Here is a 26,844-nt window from a genome sequence, read left to right as displayed (position 1 = left end):
CGACGCAAGAGTATTTAAAAGATAAGCAACACTCTTTGCCCTTCCAGCACCTTTTCCTCTTGCGACTCATTGCTCAAAGTCGAACTCAGAAAGAAAAAAAGAATTAAAAACAGAGAATTAAAGTTTTCATTTACACCTACTCATCCCCGGATTTTTCTTTCTTTTTCATTTCTCAAACCCCACACTTTACACTTGCTGACTGCGTGCTTCCCTATAAGCTCGGTGAGTACCGTCCCTGTTCGTTGCATTTCTTTTCTCGCTATATATCGATTGAAAAGTTTCTTCTCGCCTCTCGTGGCAGGGAATTTCCGAAGAAAATCAATGCCGAGCAGAACGAAGCGAAGAAGCATGGCATGAGCCAAAGAAAACCCTCTGTCCCACCGTTTAGCTGTATCCCGGACCATCCTCAACAACTACCGCCAGCTCCAGGATGCTCCTATGTGTGTATGATTGTGAGTGAGTATATACGTGTGTATGTATGCTGGTGTGTGTTCCGGAAGATTAGTCTCGGAAGCAAGTAAAAAATAGGGCATAATAAAAAAAGAACCACGGTTTAAGCACGATTCCGTTCTTTGCCTTTCGGGCCAGCTACCAGGGAGATACGAGCAGATTCAATTCAAGTTTCGATCTTCTCTCCTTTGCATACTCATTTCTGCCCTGGTTTATGTCGATTTTGTTTATGTGTTTTGCTCTGGGCACTGCCGTGCAATTCGATAGTACGGATAAGCCGAACACAAACATTATCCGGTGACAAATGAAAAACTTTGGCAAAGTGTGCCGAATGCAATCGGGCGCCGGTAGGCGACAAAGAGCGAAGAAGGGCAACAGCAATTCTCACTCTTGTTCACATTTGACTTGCCTCTTTTTTTGTGTGTGCTAAATTTCAATATGTGTTGTCTTCGGTTCAGGGCGGGGAAGGGCTGTACTTTGGAGGAAAGTATGATATTAGCATACTACTACTTTTAGTACTTGAGTCTTTTTTCTGCTTTTTTTTCGGAAGTTTCTTTTCCATTTTGCAGCAAACCTTCTCTACATTCCATGTCAACAAGAACAGGGAAAGATGCTTTCTCAAGCACATGTATAACATGCGGCTATTTCCTCTGACGCTGTGTAAGAGAAATAAATAAAACCTCTAACGTTCGTCTTCGGCACGTCGTTGCCACACTCTCAATCAGAAATGAACGAAATTGAAATGAAATGTATTTTAAAATAGTACCAGTCGGACAGATGTTATGGAAGTGAGATAAAATTTGTTTTCTGAAGGAGACATATATTTTAGAGCGTCTAGCCTTTGGCAGATTTGTTGTTGTCAGTACCAATGATTTTGAAACTATCACATTTGTTTCAGTTGTCACTTTTTTATTGTAAATTTAATTTTATACACAAATTTTAACAATCTGAAATATTTTTCGGGTTTTTTTTATTGCAACTCATAATAGCAATCATATATTGCCATGATTCACATAGAAAATAAAATCAATGCAAATATGTTTAAATAAATAAATTAATTAATTAATAAATTAGCAAATCAAATAGAAATTAACAAATAAAGCAATGAATCAATACAAAAAATTGAAAAATATATAGATTTATAAATAAAAATAAATAAAACAATAAGTATGATAATTTATATTTAAATTTGGAGTTCCTCGTCTACTATTACTGCTACATACTTGATTTGGTTAACTTCTTCAATTGAATAAACAATTAAATTATCAAACAAACAAATAAACAAACATAAATAAGAAAAGGAAAAAAAAATAAATCAAACATACAAATTAACAAACATGAATAAGAAAAGAAATAAAAAAAGAAAATAGCAAAAACAAAATTATTTTATCTTTTTATAAATTTATTATTTATTTATTTTATTTATACAAACAAACAATAACACCTTAATAAAAAATAAGAACGATAAAAATTTATAGATAAATAAATAATTTAATTATTTAATGAATATACAATACAGTAATGAACAGTTTAAATGAATAATGAAATAAATGAATGAATACAGTAAATAAATAAGTTAAATATTAAATTAATGAATACCTTAATAAATTAACAAAAAAGTGAATTGATTCATGAATTTCTAAATTTATAAATTAATAAATTTATTAATTAATACATTATAAATTATTAACTAAATACATTAACAAATAATTAAATTTAAATATGAATAAAAAAAAGTTCGTGTAACAAATTTAACTCGTAGTAACATAAGCGAATAGTTTGAACAACAGTTAGTTGCATTATTAATAACAATGTACATTGCAATAAAAAAACCCAAGTGCAGTTTATTATATTTCTTACCATACGTTCTATTTAGAGCATCACTTGTTGGTTACGTTAAATTCGAATTAAAAAGTTAAATAATTAAGGTAACAGAAATTATATTATTATTTTGACACCTTTTATGATTTAAATTAAAAATAAAAATTATTGTTTTAGAAATGGATTTAATTAAAAACAAAATAATACGGTTATTACCGTTACACCTGAATAAAAAAGTACAAGGACAAGCAAATTCTCTTTAAACTAAATCTTGTTGAAAACATATAATTATGGGATGCGTTACCCCAGCTAAGGTCCTCGATCACCACATGTAAACCTAAACTTCAATGCGTATCAACCGGGGCGATGCAAGCCAGGCGAGGTGCAGAGCGTAGCGAATGTCAGGATCTCGTTCTCTTTTGGTGAATAAACGCTCGACGAACAACACGAATATAATTATATGTACAAAGGTACAACGAAATGTGAACCACAAAGAAACAATTCATTTTACATATATTGCAGCTAGCAGCACATTTACTTCATAGCTTATCAATGTAGTTGACTTTGACGATAGGCATAATTACAAACATTGTTTCCAAGGTGGGAATTTATTGAGCCTTTGTGTCACATTATGAGGCAGATTTTGTAGAACGAAATGCATTACTAGTTGACAAAATCCACAAAAATATCAATCGAACATGTTTTCGACAATTGACTCTTTTCGACATTTTGAATATCAAATTATTGATAACATTGTATTCAAAACATTTCTCACAACGCACAAGCGATGGAGATTAATTCAATCCAATCTATTTCCTTTGCCTTTATGACCCTCCACCACCTATCCACTGCAGAAGTGGTAGTTATTCTAAAGCTCTACCAAATCAAACCTCATTTCCGGCAGTGGTCTTCATATAAAAAACAGTCTCCCATTTTCCAACATTCCAACCACGAATCATGTTTCTACTGCCACTTGCGGGACGCTTGCCGTGGACGTGTATCGGCCGAACAAATCAAAACGCAATCACCACCCGATAATATCTCAATTTATTTTTCGGCCTTATTGTTTCAAAACCAACGGTACCGAAACAAAACAGCCCGGTACACTGGACCACCTGGTGTGTCACCTGAAACGGATTGACGCTGGGCAGTGCACCCCGTAGGCATGTTGGCGTACATGCCTGCCAGATTTGGAGCAAAACTTCCACTCCAGTAGCATCCGGAAGCTACCTATTGAGTGCCAAATTTTGCCAAACTCCACGCCGGATAAACTGTGCAATATTTTCCCATCCCTCTCAGCCCTCATCACACGCCGGACGATACGCCGGTTGGTTTGATGAATTACTTTACAAAACCTGTCCCCTGTACGGTGACGGGGATGTGCGTGTGCCAGAGGGTGAATATGCTCATCGAAAGGCTTCGGCAAAGAGTCACATTTCGAGTGCCATTGGCAGCTCCAGCCCGATGAGCAGCGCGGTTCCGATTTTTGGTTGCAAGCCAAATGCTAAATCGATCGATGAAAATCCATTGCCAGCTTCCCCCGCTGTGATGGATGGATGGATGGATAGATAGAAAGATAGATCGATGGATGGATGGATGGATGGATGGATGGTTCGTGTGATTTGATGCCTTCACGTCTAGACTTAATTGCGGATTGATTGAAATTGAATGGTTTCAAATGATGCTGAACGATCAAACCGCCAATGCCAGTAGTGGGCTTTGGCGGGAAGGAACCAGGAACACCAAAAAAAATGTGCCCCACCAATGTCGGCTTTTGCGGTTTTCGGCCGTGAGCAACGGGCTTTTGTGAGGAAATTTTGGGCCAATTTTTGCCCCCCTCTCGTTTGGTTGTTATGCTTTTTCAGTGCTTTAAAGCCTGTGGCAGCTTCTTTTTGTTTTATGGCCACTTTGACACGTCGGGCGTGATCGGTAAGTGATCAACCGGAACGCCTTTCGGGGAAGCCACAGGAATGCCTCCTAGGAACTGTGGGTCGGTGGTTGAGCGATAGACAACGAAAGGGTGGGGGGGGAGGGGGGCTGATATTTTATCGTCGGTTCCGTATCTTATTCAAGGATAGTAAAATACTTTGGTGCAATCCATTAAAGCCTATCACACAGAGACGAGCTCTAGTTATCATTGTAAGTTATTATTTTGTTTTACCAGCTTGTCAGCTCCCGTTTGTATAATAAAGGGTCATTTTATTTAATCGTAGTAAAAAGTAATTAAAACTGTTATGTTTTTATCTGTTCTTGTCAATTAGCGCTTCAATGTGTTTGAAGGACCTACACATAAAAGTACTTTTATGGAATACTATATTTTCAGTACTTTAAGGAATTTATTTATAATTGTATTGTTGTTTATAATTGTATTTATTCAATAATGAATTGTTTCCCATGTTTATAACATCTTATTTGAAATAAGCTCTTGATTTAACCTTAAATTTGACGGATCCTGACAGAAACATACCTAAAAAATCGAAAAAATAAACAGAGAAACAAGAAAATCCCGGCATCTGATGCGTACGCTCCCGAAACGAAGGTGGCCGAGTTGTTGTCCCGTGTTAATGTTATTTGTGCTTCACGTATTATTCTTTAGCGCCTTCGTAATTTATGTGTGTAAGTGTAACAGCATTTAAAAACATAAATATTGTAAAATATAAAACTGTTTGATTTTTATACATCGATGTGGCTTATACAGTTCGACGAATAATTAATAAATATACAATAAGAAAAACAGCACACAATTCATTTAATTCATTCAATTCATTTAATTCATTTCTTTCTTTCACAGTCTGCCTTTTAGGTTTAACTGAGTATCTTAGCTTAACTAAGTTATGTTTTAGTTAATATAATGATAATTTTAGCTAATACAATATTACAATGATGTGAAGAAGTAACGAATTAAAAAATAAATAGAAAGAAAGAGAAAATTGTAAACTTAGAAAAACCAATATAATATGGAAGGAAGTATGAAGAGAAATTAGGAGGACGGTTGAAAGGAAAGGGCACACGAGCGGAAAGCATTTAACGAAGAGTTAAAGTCAAAGAGATCATGATAGTAGTTAAGCCACCTGAGACAGGACAATAAAGGATCATTATGACAATATAATGTATGTCGTGTTTCCACATCTCAAGGAGGACGGCGACGTAGGGCACGGCATGGTACAAATAGACAAATAGAGGTAAATAAATCAGGAGCATCAATGGAGGAAGCAAGTAACCCGCCAATGAAACAAGCTTGACTCACATAACGTCGCTAGGATAGAGATTGCAAATTAAACAATTGTAATCGCGTTTCATAGGGAGGGAGTTGAGCAGAGCGAAAAATAGGACGAAATGCAACCCTGGTGAAATGTCTTTGTACATTTTCTAACCTAGTGCATCGCTCAATACTAGAAGGACTCCATACAATACTAGCATATTCCTAAATTAGACGAACCAGATAGACCGCAGTTCTTAAACAGGAAAGTTCTCTAAACTCATATGAAACCCTGAGTATGAATCCCAGGGTTCTATTTGGTTTAGTTATTACTTCTTCCGACTGTTGCTTGAAGTTTAACTGACAATCAAGTGTAACTTCAAGGTCACGAATTGACGTAACACGAGGCAGAGATACATTGAGAAGCTTATAATAAAAAAAATGTCATGATATGAAAGGAGAGCCATAGGGAACATTACTGCTGAACAAATGTAAACTGGTTTATTAGTATTAACAATATGTACTTAAGTTTTTCATTCTTGTGAAGCGTATTTAAACATTTTCCTTCCTTTAAAGGATATTTTTTAGTTACACTATTTTTCCCATGTTTAACTACCTCAACATTTGCTATTTTAATCATATGTAGCCACTCTTTTTGTTAACCTATCGTACCTTAGATGATATTTCATTGGTTTAATTTTTTTATATTCCGATCAATTTATTCTTTTGTCGTTAATCTACGAATTCTTATATGTATCCGTCAAATATCTAGTTAGTGTGGATTTTGTCTGTCGTTTAGACACTTTTATTACTCTTTTACATTTCACACTTTTTTGGTAGTTTGTGATGTTATAAATGTCTACTCACTGTTTTCTTGTACCAAAAAGTTCTAAATAGACAAAAAATCTTGAGTACACGCAAATAAAAAACATTCTTTCAAGAAACTATTTCGGCAAGGCTAGTCAATAACATGCACCTTGTTGTTCTGTCTTTTTCCCTTTCATCTGTAAGTGTACATGGCTTTTTGCTGGTATTAAAGAAACCAGCGTTTTAACTATTCCTCAGTTTCATGGCTGCTCACTGTCCTCGTTTATGGTCATTTTTATTTAGATCTCTCTGAATCGTCCTCTATTATGTGCTATAGTCTCAGCTATGCCATTGACTGTTTTCTTGTTTTAAAACATATTTGATCATATTTAATTTCACTCTAATGCCATTGGGTTTAGGTTACTGTAATTTCCCAATTAATATCACCACTACCTGTTACATATTCATATACATTTACTTTAGTTCAATTCCATCCTACTACACGCTGTTACATATCGATTCGATCCCGAACCAAAAACACTCTCTCATCCACATGCAGTGTTCCCTTCAAAACAACCGATAATCTGGGCCACCAAGTTTCCGCAATGTAACCTCACATGTTCCCCTGCAGCCAGAAATGACACCAAATAGAAAAGACAAAGTACATAACAAAATATAAACCTTTCCCTACCCTATATCGGTGTCAGTTGCACTAACCTAAAGGACCCGCGGTGTTCAGTGCAGTCACCTTGGGCCGTTGGAACTGGTGGCACGGAGCGAGAGGCGCGGTTTTAGGTTCATTGAAGTGCATCTCAGTGCCACCTAGCACACTCGGGGTGTTGGTAGTGGCACGTATACTGCTAGTGGGTCGAGTAGCCCACTACATCACCTTCACCTCCGTAGTGTAGTGCGCTCCCTCCCTGTCGGTTGGTCGTATATCAAAACAGCGTATAGCTTTATGTTCGAACAGGAAAAATAAATGGAAATTTATGACATTTGCTAACCGACTCAACAACACCGACGACGACACCGCCATCGTCACCACTACAAGCAAGCACCCAAACCAACCAGGATCCGACGGCCACCAACCCATTCCGTAGCTGGCGTACCTACTATTTGCCACCTCTCAAATCGATACACAGACCATGTGTGTGTGTGTGTGTGATTGTGACCTATAGAGATCGTTTAAACCCCGCAGTGTTACTGAAGGAACAACAGGGACCGTGGGAAGGGAAACGAATCGATGGGTGGATTTTATGGAGTTGCCAGGCGTTTTCGCGGAACATCCTTTTTTTTAATGGCATCCATGTAGTTCCTCTCCCTCCAGCGGCGTGGTGTGTGAGTGTGTATGTGTTTTTCCCGTAAATATGGCACCGTTTAGAAAAGATCGGGTTGGTACGGGCAGGGGCAAATAGTTCCAAGTATATGTTCATTTTTTTTGTCCAATGACTCCCCTCCTCGTGTTGGGTGTACGAGGAGCTTTCACGGTGAGTTATGTTGGCGGCTGACATTTAAAACAATTTCGCCCGGCTGCCAAACGGGCGATTAAGCTCCGCTGTCGAGTGGGACTGAAGTTTATGGATTTCACTGTGTGATCGCACCACACGGGGTCAGCCGTTTGTAAAAGAGCATTTTACCCCCAATGTGTGTGTCTGATAAAAATGGATGTGAAATTGAGGTTGTATATTTCGTTTTGCACCAAAAACTATTTCCCATCCATCCAGATGAGGTGCTGCATATTAAATAAGGGATCAGTGCGCTTTGTTGCGTGCAGTGAGGAAGGTAAAAGTATTTTTAAGCAATAAGTCCAAACAAATTTCGCTTCCAACGCTTCCCAGTGTGCCTTTTTGCTACTTAAAAGCTTCTTTTTTTGTGTGCAAAAAGACACCGACGCGACAGGAAGACTCATTACGCGACACACCGAAAGCGAAACGTCTAACAAAGACATTACCATAAGTTGTCGGCACTAATTTCATCATAGTGCATTACATTTCTCGAACGCTTCGAACACATCGCCGCTCCGCGCTAATGACCGGGCGCAAGATGGCAAGCTGGCGACACATTTTTTGACATAAACCGTGTCTGCTACTACTACTACTACTACTACTGCTCTCTGCTGTCCTGTCCTCATCAAACTCTCTCTCTCTCTCTCTCAGACACAAACAGGTTAAAAAAACATGATGCGAAACTTGACGGCAAGTGAAGCAAAATGTCACGACATCAAAAGTGATCGAGCCAGACGATAAGGACGATGTGCTAGTGCTGGTCCCCCTCCCTGGTGGTGACCATAGACGATGGATCGCGATGGTGGGAAAAATGACGATGATGATGATGATGATGTCATCTTCGTCCACAGTTTTGATGCCGGCTTTCCATTTCCCGTTGCTCGAGATGCATGCCCTGACACAGGTCGCCTAGACGGACGGTTGTGTGCTCCAAACGCAAACTGAAGAAACAGTAACACTCTCCAACCTTTCTGCTTCCCGCTTTCAAGCTCACACAATTATTTTGGCAAACGGTGGCAGGCTGCTGGTGAAGTTATCGCTTCTCGTTAGCGTGCGTCCTGTGCTGGGGCTAAGGGATTGTGAAAAATTTAATTAGTGAAGCCACATATCTTCCCCAAAAAAGCGCTTTCCATTCGAAGGGCTATTTGCCTCTGATGGCCTCCACTCAAATCTGTCCCTCAAAGCGCATCGGCGACAACGGTTAATCGGTTACGGTAAACGTCGTTAACAAATAAAAACCAGCTCGCACCACCTTCACAGGACATGAATAACGTGTGTGTATGTGTGCGTGTGAGAGATAAGACCCGGAAAGAACCCGGTAGATGTAGTATGCCCAGATCAAGAAGTTCGGACGGTCATAATTTACCTGCTTTATGATGCGATTCCACCAAATGCGCGCGCGAGTTGAAAAATCGAACAAAAAAGGCTCAACGACGTATAACAGGGCACGATAAAGGGAACCAGGGAAACGACAGTTAACCAGCGAGCATGGTGCAAAAAAGTAGGACAACCAAAGGGAAAATTCAACCAGGCAATGGGAAGGAAATTAGAAAGATATTACACCCGGCAGCATGCACAGCCCATGCGAAAGGGCAAGCGAATGAGGAAGCTCTAATTTATGGTTTTTAAATTTATGTGTGCTGATTCCTTCTCGTTTGTGCTGTTATTACAACATTATTAAATTTTTAAGACTCTTCTCTATCGGAGCTCGTATGTGTGTGTGTGACAAACCACTTACACGACTTCCATTTCATTACATCGCTTCAAACACCGCAACGTCCAGATCGTCCGATTTGTCATTATTCCTAGGGACTTTCCGTTGAGTCCGAGTGTTGCACCGTGTGTTGTATGACGTTCCCGCAAACACTCCCAAGCTGTCAATGCGTATTCGTATGCTTATTTCTGATGCCCCTACACTGCCCAGTGGTCTTTGTCGAATGTGCAAACCAAAGCCACAGGATAGCGAGCCATCGGAGCAGGAGATACCGTATCCTGAAGTTCTTCTCGCCGTCTGTGTGTGTGTGTGTGGTGGAATGAATTTTAATTGAAATTTACGATTAACCCTATTGAAGCCGATTGCTGGACATTTACGTAACGGGAGTGTTTGTGGTGTGGTTTGCCTGCCTGCATGTCCATTCGACTGCCCACATTTTCCCATCATTAGCTCGACGAGCAGCGACGACGTGCTGTGCTACGGATGCGTGCGGTATGGAACGCCAGATAAACCTTCGACCACCATAGAATGGAACGATGCAAATCGAGCTGACTGAGAAATGCCCAATGACCTCAGCATGACCAAACGTACAGTGTGTGGGTGTATTAGTGTGTGTCAAACAGTCGGCTTCTTATGCTAACATCTGTTTTGCTTTCCACCACCCTTGAGCTTGACCGTACCGTAATAAGGGAGCGGTAGTGCGAGCTGAAAAGCCACCAGAAGCTAAAACGAAATGCACAAGCAAAAGCGAGTCATCTTACACCCTTTGCTTGTGGTGCTTTCATCGATCCTGCCCTTTATCAGGGATCCAAACCGCCCCTCCCCCTCCATTCAAACTAGAGGAAGGAAACACATCATCGTAAAGCAGAGGGGGGCGCAAGGAAACTCTCCTCATCCGCAACCCATGGCGGACGACTTTATGCTAATACGCATACGCAACACTTGACAGCTAATAAGACAAATCGATAAACCTGGGAGCCACAGAACCGGAGCATGACGCCGTTTGGGAGGTCCTCTAAGAGTCGGTAGTGTTTGTTGTTTGTGGTCACAGTGTATGTGTGTGTGTGTGCCTAGCAACGGGGAGTTCACTTCGGAGGCAAATTATTTACTCTTGCAATGATGAACGAATTCTTGGCCTGCAAGAATCATGCAAATCACCAGGACCAGGGTTTTACACATACACGGTGTTAATAATACGGGAAGCACTGGAACGAGATACCACACCAAGCTGCTTATCGTAACGATGTTGTGAGGGCAACATAGGTTTGCGCGCTTACATGCAACTAACTTTAATATTTGCGGTTTTTCGGTTGCAAACGGGACAAGGTTTTGCACGTAAACTTTGATCGTTTCGTCATTCCAGCGATATCCCATCATCAATCAACTGGGCAAGAGAGGGGCTCTGAAGTCTGAAGTTGCGTGGAAGAGTAATGCTACCGTACGATTTCACTCATAACGCATCGTAACGGTAGAGGGAAAGCACACGACAAACCCATCCACCTAAAGGACCACACGCATCGGACCACGCTGCTCCGCTATTGATTTGTTCGTGATCGATGGACGCTGCTATCCAACAGCATTCTCTACTAGTGGCATTCTCAAAAGCCTCACATTCAATCACTCATTCAAACGACGAGGCCGTCCGGTGCCCCGTGCGCTCATTCAAACCCACCAACCGGGGTAGAGTAAGCTGGACAGCTGGCCGGACAAAAAGGCCAGCCCACTGTGGCCTTTTCTGTGCAACGGAAGATAAGCAACGGAAAAACAATGGCAAGCACATCCCCAGCCATAACGTTCCCGTTTCGCACATCGTAAACGGAGATTAACGTTCTCGGGTGGTGTGCGTTTTGGAAAGGGGAGAAATCCTCCTTCTCCGACATCGATTGATGTTCCGTGCACTTCATGACCTGTGTAAATCCAGCATCTCGGGCACGGGCATGTTTCATTTGATTTCGGCGAAGGCGAAGATGTGTCCATTAAAGGATGTGAGAATGCAATGCATTTGAAGCGATTGTATTTATGAAGATGAAATGAATGACAGAGCTCTACTATTTTGCGGACGAAACGGAAAAGGGGTTCATATGAGGTTCATCGCTTGATTAGATATGCTTCTTGGGATGATTTGCTGCCAAGGTGGACCATAACAAGCTGTATGAGAAGTACTTAACACGGTAATTGGATTTTCTGGATGTATTTTAGAGAGTTTCATAATTAACACACCATTGTTTTTAATATCATTATAACATTGTATTCTTGTATAAGTACAGCAAACATCAGCAACTGCACACATTCCACGATTTACAATCACGTCCAGCAAGATAACACGGTTGTACTTGTAGACTTTAAGAGCTCCACACTCTGTTCCAGATCGTGAACATTCTGAAAAAAAATCAATATTGCTCCCATTTTGCATTACATTACCCATCCCGCTCGATAACATCCAATTACCTTTCGCCGCGCCGTAGATTCAGCATAGAAGAACATCCAAACTGCAGGGAAATCTCTATAATAACTCACTCACTCAATCCTCGTGCACACACACAAACTCATTTCCCCCCAAGGCGTTACCACGAAAAAGCTAATCCCTTCCCACATTGCTACTTACGACACAGATGGCAGGAGTGGTGATGACCCAGCAGAACTTCCACCACGACAGCGGATAGTAGCCGATCATGTCCTTGATGCCGTCGTAGAAACGGTCCACACCGTACGCCCACGAGATCGAGACGCACTCGAAGAACATCAGGAACAGCAGACAGAAGCCACTGACCGCGTACGAGTCGAGAATTTGGAACACATACATACCGCCCTGGAGGAAGTGTTGATGAAAGAGCAAACCATACCGTAAGCTATCCTGCGAGAAATGAGTGTTAGCGACCTCCCATTACGTACCTCCGTAATACACGTCAAACCGACCAGATAGCTGATCATGCACACGATCGCAATGAAGATCTCCTTACGCTTGCGCAGCAGATGCGGCCACTCGTCAATCACGGCCGTAATGAAACCCTCCATCGTGCAGAACTGTGAGTCGAGACCGATCAGCAGCAGCATGAAGAAGAACAGACACGACCAGAGCGGTGCGCCCGGCAGCTGTAACACGGCCGACGGGTAGGCCAAGAAAGCGAGACCCGGCCCAGATGCTGCCACTTCAGCGACGGGGCGCTGCTGCTCGTGCGCCATAAAGCCGACGACGGAGAAGATCACAAACCCGGCAAACATGCTGGTGCTCGAGTTGACCGTACACACAATCAGTGCGTCTCTGTAGTGGAGCGATCGAATAGAAGATTAAATAGAAGAGAAGAAGACAACAAAAGCCATGCGGGACGTACTTGTACACATTGTTGTTGAATTTGTTGTAGCTACCGAGCGCGACCAGCGTTCCCAGGCCGAGACCGTACGAGAAGAAGATCTGCGTCACTGCATCGATCCATACCTGATTATGAACAACGTCAGAATAGGTTAAAAAATTCTAAAACTTCTTGTTTCCATCCTCCACAAAGCGCATACCTCTGATTCGGCTAGCTTTGACAGATTCGGGCTCACGTAGAACTTGATACCCTCGAAGGCACCCGGCAGCGTAATGCCACGGATCAGCAGGATCGTGAGCAGGAAGTACGGGAACAGGGCGGTAAAGTACACGACCTTGCCAGTCCATTTCACACCCTTCCAGATGCAGAAGTAGCACAGGATCCAGACGAGCAGCAGCGTCCCGGCCAGCTCCCAGCGGATCGAACCGACCTGATCAATACCGCTCGAGATCATCAACGTGCGGCGTCTTGAAGGTGGCAAAACAAAAAATGGTTTCAATGAAAGGTTCCTGGGGATAATGGTGCAAACACTTACTCCCAGAACTCCTTAACCGGATCGGCCAAATCGCTCATGGACACGTTGTTCGAGTTTAGCGAGCAAATTTTGGTCAGCGTACCATTCACACCGATCGTTTCCCAGCAGAGCAGATCCTTACGATCGTACGGATTGACGCAGTTGATCGAGTTCCACGCATTGTCACACGTGCGCCAAGGTACGTCTGATAAGAAAAAGAAGGAACACGTGTTGATGCTGGAGACTGTATGCTACGCCTATGGGTCAATCAATGGAGGACACATACCTGCACGTAACGACATGAAGAAGTAGAATATGGCCCACGCTAGGATGACGATGTAGTACACGTTCATCCAACACGACATTACGGCCGCTGCATAACCGATTCCTGTTTTTTTTTAATGTTTAGAAAGGATCAAGCAACGACGATCGATTAGAACGATGCTCCCTGGATGAAGATCACTCGAACGCCGAACCGCGCTTACCTTTGAAGATGGGCGCAATCTTGAACACACCCAGCCCACCGATCGTCAGCATTTGGCCGAGCGCCAGCTCCATAAAGAACATCGGTATGCCGGCCAGGAACAGTGTGACAAAGTACGGTATCAAAAACGCTCCACCACCATTCTTGTAGCACAGGTACGGGAAGCGCCACACGTTGCCCAACCCGATCGCCAGCCCGACCACCGACAGGATGAAGTCGAGCTTCGATCCCCATGACCCGCGCTCGGGCAGGCTTTTATCCGCTTTCGACACCTGCTTTGTGCTTTGCGACATGGCGACTGCTTGCTGTTGGCCGTCCCTGGACTGTTCCTGCTCCTTGCCGATCGCGACTAGCTCGACGGAAGAACCTGCCGCACTCGTGACCTCGATACGTACACCGACCGTTCCGAGCTCCTGTTCCGGCGTTTCCTGTTGTGGTTGCTGCTCCTCGTCCTGTTGCTGCTGCTGCTGCTGCTCCTGCTGTTCGTTCAGTCCGTGCAGTGTGTTATCTAAACATTCAACTGTCGGCGCGGTGCCCTCTGTCATAATATTGATCGAATTGCTCGCTGCTGCGACGACTGCGGACGGTCGGCGTTGGCTGGAACAGGGTGTCACACAGGAAATGGGTGGAGGGAAAGGATCGGAATCCTTTGATTTGATTCGGGCGATACAAGTAAAACAGAATGAAAAAAAATCGGAATTAGCAAGCTTTAAAATAGGGGTCTTGTAAGGAGGATCAAGAAAAGAGAATTAAGCTGAACGATGCGTTGCGTGTTGTTCGTGTTGCTGGGAAGATCTCGACGGCACCGGGACGATATCTAGTTGAAAGAAATGATAAAAAAGATCACACATAAGACAATCGAGATACGAATTGTTCTACAACATTAAACGAAACGAAATGGCGATTCCGAGTACAGTCCGTTCTGATCAATCTCGCCACGCACGTTCTCGACACGATGAACCATGCAACTGTCATTTGGACGCTCAACAGGAAAAAAGGCAGCTCATGTCACCCAGTTTGATGGACGTTTTGAACGGCCAACAAACCCTCCCTACCCCTGGCTGTTGCTCCACAATACTCCCAACATTCCGAAAGTCCACCGAATCGTTCCGATCAATCTTTCCTTTTGGGTGCTCGGAGCTTTACGGCCTCACGGAACATCAGGCTGGGAAGTGTCTTTCGTCATCATTTCCTTAAAATCCTTCCCAACTCGTTCTCGTCGACAAGCATCACACACACACTAGTAGCAGCAGCATCGGCAGCAGCAGGATGCAACATAACTGAAATGAAGATGACAAAACCCGCTCGAAGCGATTGTGTGCCGTTCGTACACCGTCCGGTGTGTCACACATGTGTCCCTGCGTCCCTTGCGCTGCATCCATACGGCGGTGACATACGACGATGCCTCGATTGATGGAACCCGTTCGCCGCCAGCTGTCGATGACAGTCAGTGCTGCACATAAATCATATTCATCCACCAAACAGGGAAGTGTAGTGGAGAGCAGCATCACCAGCATCGAACCTTCGTCTTTAATCATTTGCCGAAAGGATTCGTAGATAGTGGCGTGTGTGTGTTTGGCTATCCTTTCCTCCTCCAGCATCACCGATGGGGCCGCGAAAACGGTCGGACGTGAGAAGGGCAAGAGTAAACACAACACCCCGGCAGAGAACCCGGTTGATCGGTTGATGGTTCGAACTAAATCAGCGGTAAACGGGGGGAGGGGAACACGGACGGATGGGAAGGGCAGGAAAAACAATCAGCGTAGATTTTCCCTTTAATTTCCTCGGGGAAATTTGCACCGCTTCTTGCTTCGGGGGATATGTATGCCGACACACACACACACGTAAGGCATGCAAGATTCATTTCATCAACCACCCGAGTTCGACGTGATGTGTTGGTGTGTGTGTGTGTGTGTTTTGATCCTGTTTTTTTCCGGAGGCACTTTTCCTAGCGAACGTACACGCGAACACAGCTCCCGTTCATCTAGAGCCGGGGTCCCCCGCGTTAGATCATTATAATTTACGGCATGTTGCACAACACGTCCTATCGATTGAGAGATGAGTATTCGACCCCCTTGGATCGTGAGCATACAAAGTAGAAACGGCTTCACTTTCTGGTGCCCTTTAAATGCGTATGCGCGTATTATTCCTATGCCGAAGGAGTCTCACCAAAAAAAGAACACATCGGAAAGGACTTTCCAATTAAACGGGAAAGGTACGAAAAGCAATACTTTAACTCAGAGCAGTGAACCAGAAAACCAGGCATTGCTTAAACCCCTTTCAGTACATTCCACTTTCTGTGTGTTTTTTTATTCTGTTCATTCGCGCAGGGGGCGGCAAAGTCATTATTTGATGCTTTGTGAAGTCGTGATCGCGCACAACGGGCAATGAGACGAGTCACAATGAACTAGTGCGCCAAATAGCGGAAAAAGGCTCACAGCACAGTAGTAATCGCAGCATCCCGATACGCCAGCGAAATGTTCAACAACAAGCAGAAAAAAGCAGATAAAATGAGGAAAAAAGTAGGCAGCAAACGTACAGAACAGTTTCGAAATGGAATAGCAAAATGGAAACCATTGAGGAGGAAAGAAAGAAAAAAAAACAATGCACCATAAAACCACAATCACGGCCAACAAACAGACGAATGAATAAATAGAGTTCCGGAATGGGAGTACAAACCATGAAGCAGGAAGGGTGGAAAAAATGGTATAAAATCTGTGATAACAAGAGGGAAAGAGAGAGAGAGAGAGAGAGAGAGAGAGAGAGAGAGAGAGGGAGAACGAGAGAATGTGGAAAAAGGGCAACATCACCTTCTGCATAGTTTTTTCTCCCCTCTGCACTACGGATGAAAGTTTCCCTGTCAGTTCTACCCACTCCGATCATCACCACCCACGTCCAACCGCCCCACAAAAACAAAATGCGCACTTCTCGCTGACTGAAAATGCGAATAATCATGATAATAATCAGAAAATTCACAACACTACCGGATTTGCACAGATTTGTGCGGACGTGCCCCATCGCGCTGCGGTTCGTTCGCTCGTTCCTTCGTACGTTCGCTCACGGGCACCGTCAACGAATAAAGCAGAAGGTGAACCACCACGCTCGTGATTTATGAAATCTGGGTATGAGTGAGTACTGGAATGAGCCTGAGTTGGACTGGGCTGGCTTGCATCCACCCCCCCCCCTACATCAAATGGGAAGGATCCCGCGGGCATGTTGCTTTCGGTTTTCGGTTGCATTTCGGTCGGAAAAACGGGCACGCGATAAAAATATGAGTCGTCGGTCGGTCGGTCGGTCGGTCGGGATTGCAATTGAAAAATTCCTGTGGAAAATTGTAATGTTGAACGAGGAAGGAAATCTGTGCCTCGAACGTGATGGGAAATGCAAACTGCACAGCCAAAATAAAAAAGGAGGAAAAAAAAGGAAATCTAAAGCAATAGCAAGAGTAGCGGCAGTAGCTTGACTTGTAATCGCTGCACCTTTTGTAAGGTAACCCAAGATTGTAAAGTGAGCTACACGTCAGTATTGCATTCCTTGTTGCACCGATAGTTGTCTGTAGATTTGCTGAATGTTGTACCTTTACTTAGTTCATTCAATGTTGTTTATGTTCCTTGATGTAGTACAATAGGAGGAAGAAAAAGGAAAGTGAAAGAAATAAAGAGAGAAGCTAAAATGATATTTTCTTTCATAGCTTTTAATATACAAAGGTATTGAGGGGTTTTCATAATTTTGAATCAGTGAGGAATTGCCAATATAGTGAGGAATATAGTCCACTTCCCTTAAAATAAATAAAGCTCACTTCCCATTAAGAAAGAGTCAAGAAAGTATCCCAAAATGATGAGAACCCCTGTAAACCTAAGTAAGACACTTAGTAAGTAAGAAACCCTGGAACATTCTACAGGCGGTCCCCGAGATACACGGTACCTCTTATACGCGGATTCGGAGATACGCGGTTTTCTAAATTTGACAATTCTTTGAGCAAATTGTACTGATTTGACTCATCAATTGTAAAATGCCAAATGATTTCCTTTTCGGTTGAATGTTAAAAGCATTTCAAAAGGTTTAAAACTGTTATATTCAGTCAGAATCATATCGAATGATTCATAAAGTGACTAAAACCGCCCCCTACTTGCCAAATTACACGAAAATTAGTGATAATTTATCTGGAAATCATGAGATTCGACTTACGCGGAAATTCGAGATACGCGGTATTTTGTGAATGTTTTCGGTCCCCATTAACCGTGTATCTCGGGGACCGCCTGTACTTCTAATTGGTGTAATGACCTACACGGTCATGACGACTTATAAACAGGGTTTCTAGACTTATTCAGTACCACGCAGACAGATAGCAACTCCTTGCTACGGGGTGACAGTTCATATGTTAGTGTTAAGTATTAACACTAATGGGCAAACCCTGTTACATCTTTTGGAATTATTTGAATATTTATTTCCCACAGTTAGCCACGTTTACTATCAGATTAATATATTACTTTGTTTAAGCTTGCGTAAGATCATCGTACAGCCTTTTTGGCAAATAGTGTTTTTATTTTTACACATAAATAAATAAGATGACCCGCACATGACAATAGCATTCTCTATTGCACTGAAATTGGATCCTTTCATGGTTCAAGTAAGAAAGACGGTTGCCGGTTAAACGATTTGCACGGATAATGGTCCAAGAAATGTCAAACGCATATAAAACATATGAAAATCACTAGTTTTATTATTAATTCACCTAGAATCAATCGATTAATTGTTAGTAGAATATTATTTTAATCTATAACTGTAGGTTTAACAACTGTTCATGAACAAACATGAATTTCGAAAATACCCCTAGACACTACCGAGCTGCACAAGAAACTGGTTACCCAATTGATTATCGCTGCAAACTTTCGCCGTACGTATGAACAGCTGTCAGATTTATGCGCACGGTTAAGCCGCCCGCCTGTTAATCCGTCCCCGGATAATCGACGTTCTACTGTATTATGTATGTTACAAAGGTACCGTTATGTTTCAAATTACGGACAGCTACAAACTCCGGATACCCATAAAGTTTTTTATTGAATTTCTTCACGTATATCGTTTCTGGCCATACCGCTTTTAAATTTAATATAATTGCCGTCATGTACTACAATAAATTAAAAATGTGACTAACCCATTATAGGCCCTGATGCCACAGAAAATAAATATTGTTCTGTCGATCTGTTCATTCCCAGATGCATTCTTAGCTATTTTGCTTCAAACCGACACCGCATTTATTAGAATTCGGTCGTGTTAATTGCGTCCTTGTGCATTTAAATGGATCGGAATCTATTGTGAAAGTAGTTATTAGCTTGACATGGTTTATAATACAGTGGAGCGTCGATTATCCGGGCTCATCGGGACTTTACCTCGCCCGGATAAACGAATAACACGGATAAAGAGTCAAATGATATATTTTATCACCAATTTCTGATAAATTTTTGGTAAAAATAACCCAGTTTTTATTAACTTCATGTTTTCCATTGAGAATCTTTGAAATTTGCCATGAATTATAGTTCTACTATAGTATTAATTGCATAAAAATATGTTTTTGGACAGTGATAATAACAAAAACAAATATTCAGTGATAATAATAAAACAAAGATGTTTGAAGATAGGTGAACCCAATGACTTAATGGCCGTACAGGAAGGATCTTCAAATCACACAGCAGTTATTGGGTCTCTATTCATCTACAAGTGCAAGAAACAAACCGCACCCAAACTCCGTTGTCAGTAAAACCATCGTCCTGTCGATCCAGTAGGACACTGCCCCTCAGAATTTAGTGTCCGGACGTTAAAATTAGTTAAAAACAAAAACAAAATTTGTCATATGTGTATATTAATGTGACGATTATAAACGAAATGTGGAAACTGTCCGAAATATGAATCAAAATATCGTTACAGTTTCATGAGTTTTTACAATGTTTCGAGTAAAATTTTTGGAAATCCTCATTTTATTTCAAGTGTAGAAAGTCTGCTTCAGTAAAGTGAGTTATTTTGAGGTATGGCCGATTGAATTTGAATTAGTGAGAAAAAAATTACATGCCAAAAATGGCCAAAGTGTCCGTAATTCGAAGTAATACAGTACATCTCAACTCGTTCTTTTCTGTTTGAAATGAGTTATAATACTTTTAATGGCTTTTCGTAACACAATTAGAATATTTAGATATTTAAATGTTCATGACAATATATTTTAAATCATGAATTCAATGTTGTTATGGGCTGTAATAAATTGTCTATAGCCCATAGTATAGTATATATGACTATAGTCGAGGCTGAAAACCTGACCGTAGCAATAGACGATGCGCATTTTATCTGTCAAACGGGTCGGTTTGATATATTTATCTGTCAAAAAAAAAATCATATATCTCGGACATATAATCTTGAAAATTAATGCGCAATCTTGGCGCAATCTGAAAATGTATGGAAATGACGTTTATAGCTCAGGGTTGGCTACGCGAAATGACTTATGTTTTGATAAAACGAATATATGCGCAATCTGAGATTGCGCATCGTGTATTAATACGGTGAGGCTTAACATGTGTGGTGTTGTATGGCCAACTGTTGCCAACTGTCAAAATCCGTGTCGACTCCCGCCAACTGTCAAAAACGGTACAAACGATAAAAAACCACACAGGCTAGTATCGTGAAAGGCCCCATTGTCTGTAGAACAAGATAAAGCAGCACATTTAATTTCTTCGTTTGATGTCATTTATGAAGCTAAATTTGAATAACACAGAAAAACAATAAGACAGTGCACGAGCGAGCGAATAAAAAGAAGAAAAAGAAATGGGAAGTAAATACACACACTTTGAAGACAAACCTTTAACGCTAATGAGCGCCATTTGCACATTTCTTTCCCACAATCAGGCACATGCTATTGTCGGTCTAATATTTCCCTCCGGGTGAACTGCGCTGTGGGCTTTGTCACTGGTGGAAAACAAAAGAAAAATTACTTTCCCGCTCCACCCACCCACTCTCGTTCGCCCCTTTTGTTCAATAAAAATAACGGAAATTAAAAACGTTTTCACTGGGAAAATCAGTTCTTTAATAGGGCCACATTCCCTGCTTTTCCCCGCCGTTTCCCGGTGTAATGCAGGATATACTGATTTTATGTTTGCTTTTCTCATTGGGTTTCTCCACAAATGTGCGGATTTTGCACACGATGGATGCTGCTAGGATGGTCCATTCTTCTCCCATGGAACAGATTTTTCGCAAACAATACATTACGAAAGCGAAGCAAAAGATAGCCGTACACCCTTGGGCGAATTTTTCTTTCCTGCTAGTAGCTGGGCACATTATGTCCGATCGTGCGGACAACGATAGTGCTCGTCAGGCACCTTCATCGTGGCTCATAAGGATCATAAGGATACACGGAAAAACCTGAGAGAGAGAGAGAGAGAGAGAGAGAGAAAGAGATAGAGAGAGAAAGAGAGAGAGAGAGAAGACATATCGACCAGGACAAACCGTACAATTATCTACAAAATAACGGAAAAGAATGAGCTATATCCCGCAGCGTGTCCCGGTCTCTACTTTCCCATCACTCCATGAGTACTACTGGCCAGCAACCGCGCCACGATGTTGACGTATTACACTGCGCGTCCCGAAAACTATTGTGTGGCATAATAATTCCCACCGAAGAGAATAATTTTGTGGAGAGTTTGGTTTCGTCCTTCACGTCCCCGGCCACGGAGTACGACGAGGTTTTAATTTCTTCGCCCGTCAACCAATTTTGCGACCCGCGGGATAAGCCGGAATGCCTGTTGAATGTGAATACAGGGTTTTCAAGGGTTTTCATAGTTGTAGGACACTTCTTTGACTCTTGCTTATGGGAAGAGATATTCATTTAATGTAAACTGGAATCTATGGCACCTTTTTTGGACAGGCTCCTTTGGAAAATCCTATTGGAAATGTCCAAGAAGGGTATACAGCCCAATTCCCATTGCATTAAGTTCATTTCACGGACGAAAGAGTCCCTAAAGTGTCCTACAGCTAAGAGAACTCCTGGAAAACCCTGTAATGCTCCCTTTCTTTATTCAACGATGATTACAGTGCATAAAACCTCAGAGTTTGAAGCAATCAAACTTCAAAAGAGTTTGAAGTAAGTATTTAAGGTATTGGGCAATATCACATTTTCAGTGTTTTTAGAAATGAAGAATTGTTGCTGTTGTAGATCAATAACTAGAAAATTATGGCCCCATGGGTGCTTATTACAACACCAGCCAACTCCAAACTCAGCGCAAATACTATGTCAAGAATCTTTCAATCTGAAAGCAAGCATAAATGTTTCCGTAGTTTGTCCAAAATAAGGCGATACTCATCCTTCTCCTTTTCTTGCATGCTCAACATTCCTTACAACCAAACACCGAACAGTGAGTTAGACCATCCACCATCGTAACACCACTTCTGACTCCACCTTACATCTTTACTTGTCGCCCCACAGTCGAAGGATGGGCTGCACGATAGACGTAGTACAAAACCGAGCCCGAGATTATTTGTGCAACCAATCGATAACTAACCTCGTACATTCCACCGTTGCGGTCTCCACAAAGGAACGGTGCGTGGCCACGGTTTGGTTCATTTCACAATCGCAGCTAACCCCCAGTCGGAACAGCAAACGGAAACTCTGGCAGCCATTCCTTCCGCGGAATGGGTGAGCAGTGGTAGACGGAACCGGAATCTCCAGTCCTACACCCTACATTACTCAAATAAACTTCAAAAAACCGACACCGAAAAGGGTTAACCGCGACGACGACGACGGGGACGACCACACGCCCGAGACGCCGAGAAATACGAGCGAGGAAGTCGGATTTGGCCACGAGAAATTCGATCCCCCCCTCCGGTTTGGAGTGGCCGCCTTCCTTCCAAACTAGGCACCATTGCAACGGAGCCATTGCGCGAAGATTCCACCCAGGCGAGTGCATTCCGGACGCTGTTCGGCCAAGTAGAAGTAATAAGTTGCGAATGCTGCATATTTCGTAGATGATACATTTTATCATCCTCCTACTGCTACTACTGCCTTTGCCCGGCGCTGTGCTGCATCGGATGAAGCTTTCCCGTGGAAAGCGTGGACGAGTTTCAGGGTTCCGGGTGCATTGTTGAACGAAGAATCGGGACACTACTGCTGCTGCACCACGTGCACTGCACAATGACGAGATGCTGCTGCTTCAGCTTCGTGTTTTGAGGGGTGGAGGTGGGGGTGTGGTGCACCTTGAGAAGGGATGTAAACTTTTGCTCTGGGGATGTACAAAAAAAAGCACACACCAAACGAGAAAACCCGCCCCACAATTGTAAATACTGAACTATCAAATTTCGACACAAAAGAAAATGGTCCACTTCCTGGAGACACGAGCGGGCTTGGTGGAGGATTTCCCTATTCCCTCTCTACAAACATTTCCGACTCCGAGTCGTTCGTGGCTTGCAGGTTGGAAGCAGCGTGCGCCTGATGCCCTCCTTTGAGCGAAGAACTTTTCAACCTTGAGAGCGCCCGGGATGGCGGGTAATCTCCCGTAAGCTTCCAGAGAGACGTATTCCGTTCGGCCGCATCGTTTATCTTGCCGGCGTGCAGCGACCAAGCTTAAACTTCGCGTGTTCGGCTGCTGCTGCTGCTACTGCCGCCAGACAATACAACGCTGTGCGCGATGGGCACTCGTCGCACGCCTGGCGTAACGGGGTTTTGCAATACGCAATAGCACAGCAAATGTGCAGCAAGGGAAAATAACGCTCGTCTTTGCCTACTATGTTGCGCACTATGTAGCAACCGTGGGCTAGGGTTTGGTTCGAGAAAAGGGAATTGGAGGATGTGGTGGAAAATGCCCTCCCACAGAGCAAACGAATGCATCAAAATCATCCAGAGTTGTGAATCGGAACGGATTTACCAGACATTCTCACCCTTCATTTTCCCCACTCACCGGAAAAGGGTAGACAACCCCTCACATCCTCCTATGGTGTAAGCTATTATTAGCGGTGTAGCTCCTATGGTGTAAGCTACACGCTAAGAGATGCTGCTGCGTGGCAGTTTCGGAACCACGTAGGAGTGAAAAACATATCATCATTCAGCCCCAAAACCACGCTGCTACTAAAAACGGAGCAGGTTTTTCTTACACACGCAAAGAAATGTAAACTTCAGGATGTGTGGTGTATGCGCATCCAATAAAGAGATCTTGCCATAACACCACCACCGGCAGCAGGATCCACATTCCAGCCAGGGATGAATTTGAGCGAAATAAATGTCTTTTTCCCCGTTTGCGTTAGCTTTTTGACTGTGTGCAAGCGATGTGGCGGCAGCAGATTCTTGCAAAGTTGAGCGCAGAAAATAGGATCCAACCGACATGGCCGTAGATGCATGCATTGTGGGGTGTGCGTGACCATAAATCATAAATTCTGTAAAGAGACATTGATAAAACACTTCTCCTTATAGCGTTCCGTCACGAAAGACAGCCACGGCTTACAATACTTCAGTGTTCCGCAGGGCTGGATAGTATCTTGCTGGATAATGTTCCTCCACCGGTCGAAATGAATCACTCTACCGAGACATACCAGATGCTGCAAAACTTCGCCTTTCCAATCGGAGTGCATCAACCTCAGCTCGACGCCCAGGTGAGGGAGCGCCCACGTCGGGAAAATTATGTCCGTCTGAGCAGGAGTTCGTCCTAAAAATAGCCACAAGGCAAGAACCACATAAAACCACAAGTCGATATCCGGATCCCTCTCTGTGCTGGATTGGGGTTGATGGAGTTTCCTTGATCGATTCTCGACGATTTTTATGCTTCTCCGTCACCAGACACCAGCTGCCCACACAAACACACAATCGCGCGCGTTGGCGCAATTGGACATGAAGGGCATTGTCTTTCTCCGGGTGTGTGTGTTTTGCAGATGTCAATCGAGATACACCGTTACAATCTCCTCCAAACAGACAGCTGCCGCCCCGGCTATTGTTGCATCATTCAATCTTCAGGCGTTTCCGTCTCAGGACCAACAAAAGGATACAACACCACACACACACAGAGGGTTGACAGCGGCCGATAGGACACACCTTTTGCTTTCCGGATCAGCTGTCAATATAAAGTTGTTGTAACATTATTTGCAGTTGCTGCAACCGGGCCACGGCGGCGGCGGCAGTGCGCAAAACCTAATCCAGTGTGTTAACGAGTGTACACGCGCGCGGTACGGGATTTATTCCAGTCCGGGCTTCAGCTGTCCTTTTGGTTGATGCAGACATAGGATTACACAGGCAGCCCGCAGGTAAAATTCGAATCCTTGGCGCTTGGAAAGGTTATGTCGTCGGTGGTTTTTGAATGGCGATCCTTATTGGCAGACACATCCGCAGCATACCTGCTGAGTGCCAGGTAGAGGCGCAGCGACAGGGATACTTCTCAGCATGTGCCACTGAAAGACAAATAAAGATGCTGGTTCTGGTTATGTTCATCTGGCGATCGGGTTGGGATTGATGTGAAATAAATGGTGCAATTAGAATTTATTGTTTAATTTTGCAAAAAAAAAACCCAAATATCTCACATTCCGATCGTTGGGCAAACACAACACAGAAAAAAACGATTATTTAAGCATGCTCCCTTCGCGGGAAGCTTCACTGCACAAAGCTGTACTCCTCACACACGCTGGGAGGGATAATTTGCACAGGCAACGCTAAATTAATAAATTAGCCTGTTTGAATCGGAAATGATTTATTCAAATAACGATAATGTCTCGATCGACTCCAACGCGCCCCTCGCCGCAACGCGGAACGCGGCACGCTGAAAATGGCACGTCAACGCACGTACGCACACCACATCCTCACTCTGCCTTTCCCTCTCGATGTATATTTACCTAATTAACTGCCACTCAAACGGGCCAGAGGAGCGAGCAGAGTGGAACAGCCCGGTGGAATTTGTCAAATTAAATGAACCGTAACTGAAGCGGAAACTGACTGCACACACACATACACACACACAGAGGAAAAAAGGACCGCTCAAATTTGAAAGTATGTTAAACAATTTGCTCGTGGCAGTAAAAATAATGTACTGCGCACGGTGGCCCAACGATCCAACGATACCAAGCATGATTGCGTGCTGTCCTTCAAAATTCCACAGCCTCCCCGAACGGGAACCGGTTGAACGATGCGACCGATGCTGCTGCTGCGGTGGCACCACAAAAATTATGATCAATTTCAATCAACACACAACACACAACTGACAAATATACATATATAAGGGGAAGCAAAGTGCAAGGGGACGCATAATGCAAACAAGCGGGATTTAAAAAAAACGGGAAGGGTGGGAGATATGAAATGATAATCTGCAGATAAAATCAATTAAGTGCATTGCGGAGAAGTGCTTCGGATTTTTAATTTCATCCTCTTCCCTACCCTCCCCAACGGGAATTGCTACTCCTTCCCGTGCACAAAGTGCCGCATTAAGTAGCAGCAACAGCGGCAGCATAATTGAGCCCAATCTCGCCCCCATTCAACCCCCGCTACTGGTACACTTTCGCATACATCATTGCTCCGATAGCCCTCCGTGGAGGCGATACGCTGGAAAGTACATTAACATTTTGTATCATAATAATTCGCTCAATCGCGAACACATTCCACCCTGCACCCGCCCGGGCACTGTCAATCGAAACAGTCAATCTTTGTCCGGCTGCTGTCATCATTACGCTTGCTTGGTCATCGTTTTTGATATTGGTTTTGGGAGCATTTTTTTCTCGGGTCGGTATTGGGAAACTCGTTAAAAATTGTGTCGCAATACAGCGGAGAGCACTTTTGTAGGCACAAGTGTGGTGTGCTCTGAGTGTCTCTGCTTCTGTGTACCGCCATCCCGGTTTGGGGGCTGTTTGGGGGGAGAACGTAAACTATAAACCAGAACATAACCCGCTGCGTGACAAAGTGCTACAATCTGTCGATTGGCACGGCACGGCCAGCAACAGTGCCTGCGCGCAAACCAGCGCAGTGAATAATGCTCGACGAAGTGGCGAGTCTGTTTAAGCGATTGTGTGTGTCGACGATACGGGTTGTTTCACA

At 43.2% G+C, this 26,844-nt stretch overlaps 1 protein-coding gene across 1 annotated transcript; it reads right to left on the bottom strand.

Moving 5' to 3' along the window:
• Window positions 1-11,750: 11,750 nt before the first annotated feature.
• LOC120902709 (sodium- and chloride-dependent GABA transporter 1-like) lies at window positions 11,751-15,731 on the bottom strand. Its single transcript, XM_040311687.1, has 7 exons — window positions 13,807-15,731; window positions 13,608-13,709; window positions 13,343-13,526; window positions 13,007-13,274; window positions 12,829-12,932; window positions 12,389-12,758; window positions 11,751-12,305 (listed from the first exon to the last, which is right to left on the bottom strand). The coding sequence occupies exons 1-7, from the start codon at window positions 14,348-14,350 to the stop codon at window positions 12,075-12,077; spliced, it is 1,803 nt and encodes a 600-aa protein (XP_040167621.1). The 5' UTR covers window positions 14,351-15,731; the 3' UTR covers window positions 11,751-12,074.
• Window positions 15,732-26,844: the final 11,113 nt, after the last annotated feature.

This window comes from Anopheles arabiensis, chromosome 3 (genome assembly GCF_016920715.1).
Source record: "Anopheles arabiensis isolate DONGOLA chromosome 3, AaraD3, whole genome shotgun sequence".
In the NCBI taxonomy this organism is placed as follows: Eukaryota; Metazoa; Arthropoda; class Insecta; order Diptera; family Culicidae; genus Anopheles; species Anopheles arabiensis.
Note: the sequence above shows the minus strand (reverse complement) of the source record. Positions and strands in the feature narration are given on the sequence as shown.

Bases quoted from the DNA above. Each gene is read 5' to 3' on its own strand.
- LOC120902709 (XM_040311687.1), bottom strand. From the start codon at position 14,350: ATGACAGAGGGCACCGCGCCGACAGTTGAATGTTTAGATAACACACTG. The intron at 13,527-13,607 runs GTATGTGTCCTC...TTTTCTTATCAG, and splicing joins CTTCATGTCGTTACGTGCAG to ACGTACCTTGGCGCACGTGT. The intron at 13,275-13,342 runs GTAAGTGTTTGC...GCCACCTTCAAG, and splicing joins CCGGTTAAGGAGTTCTGGGA to ACGCCGCACGTTGATGATCT.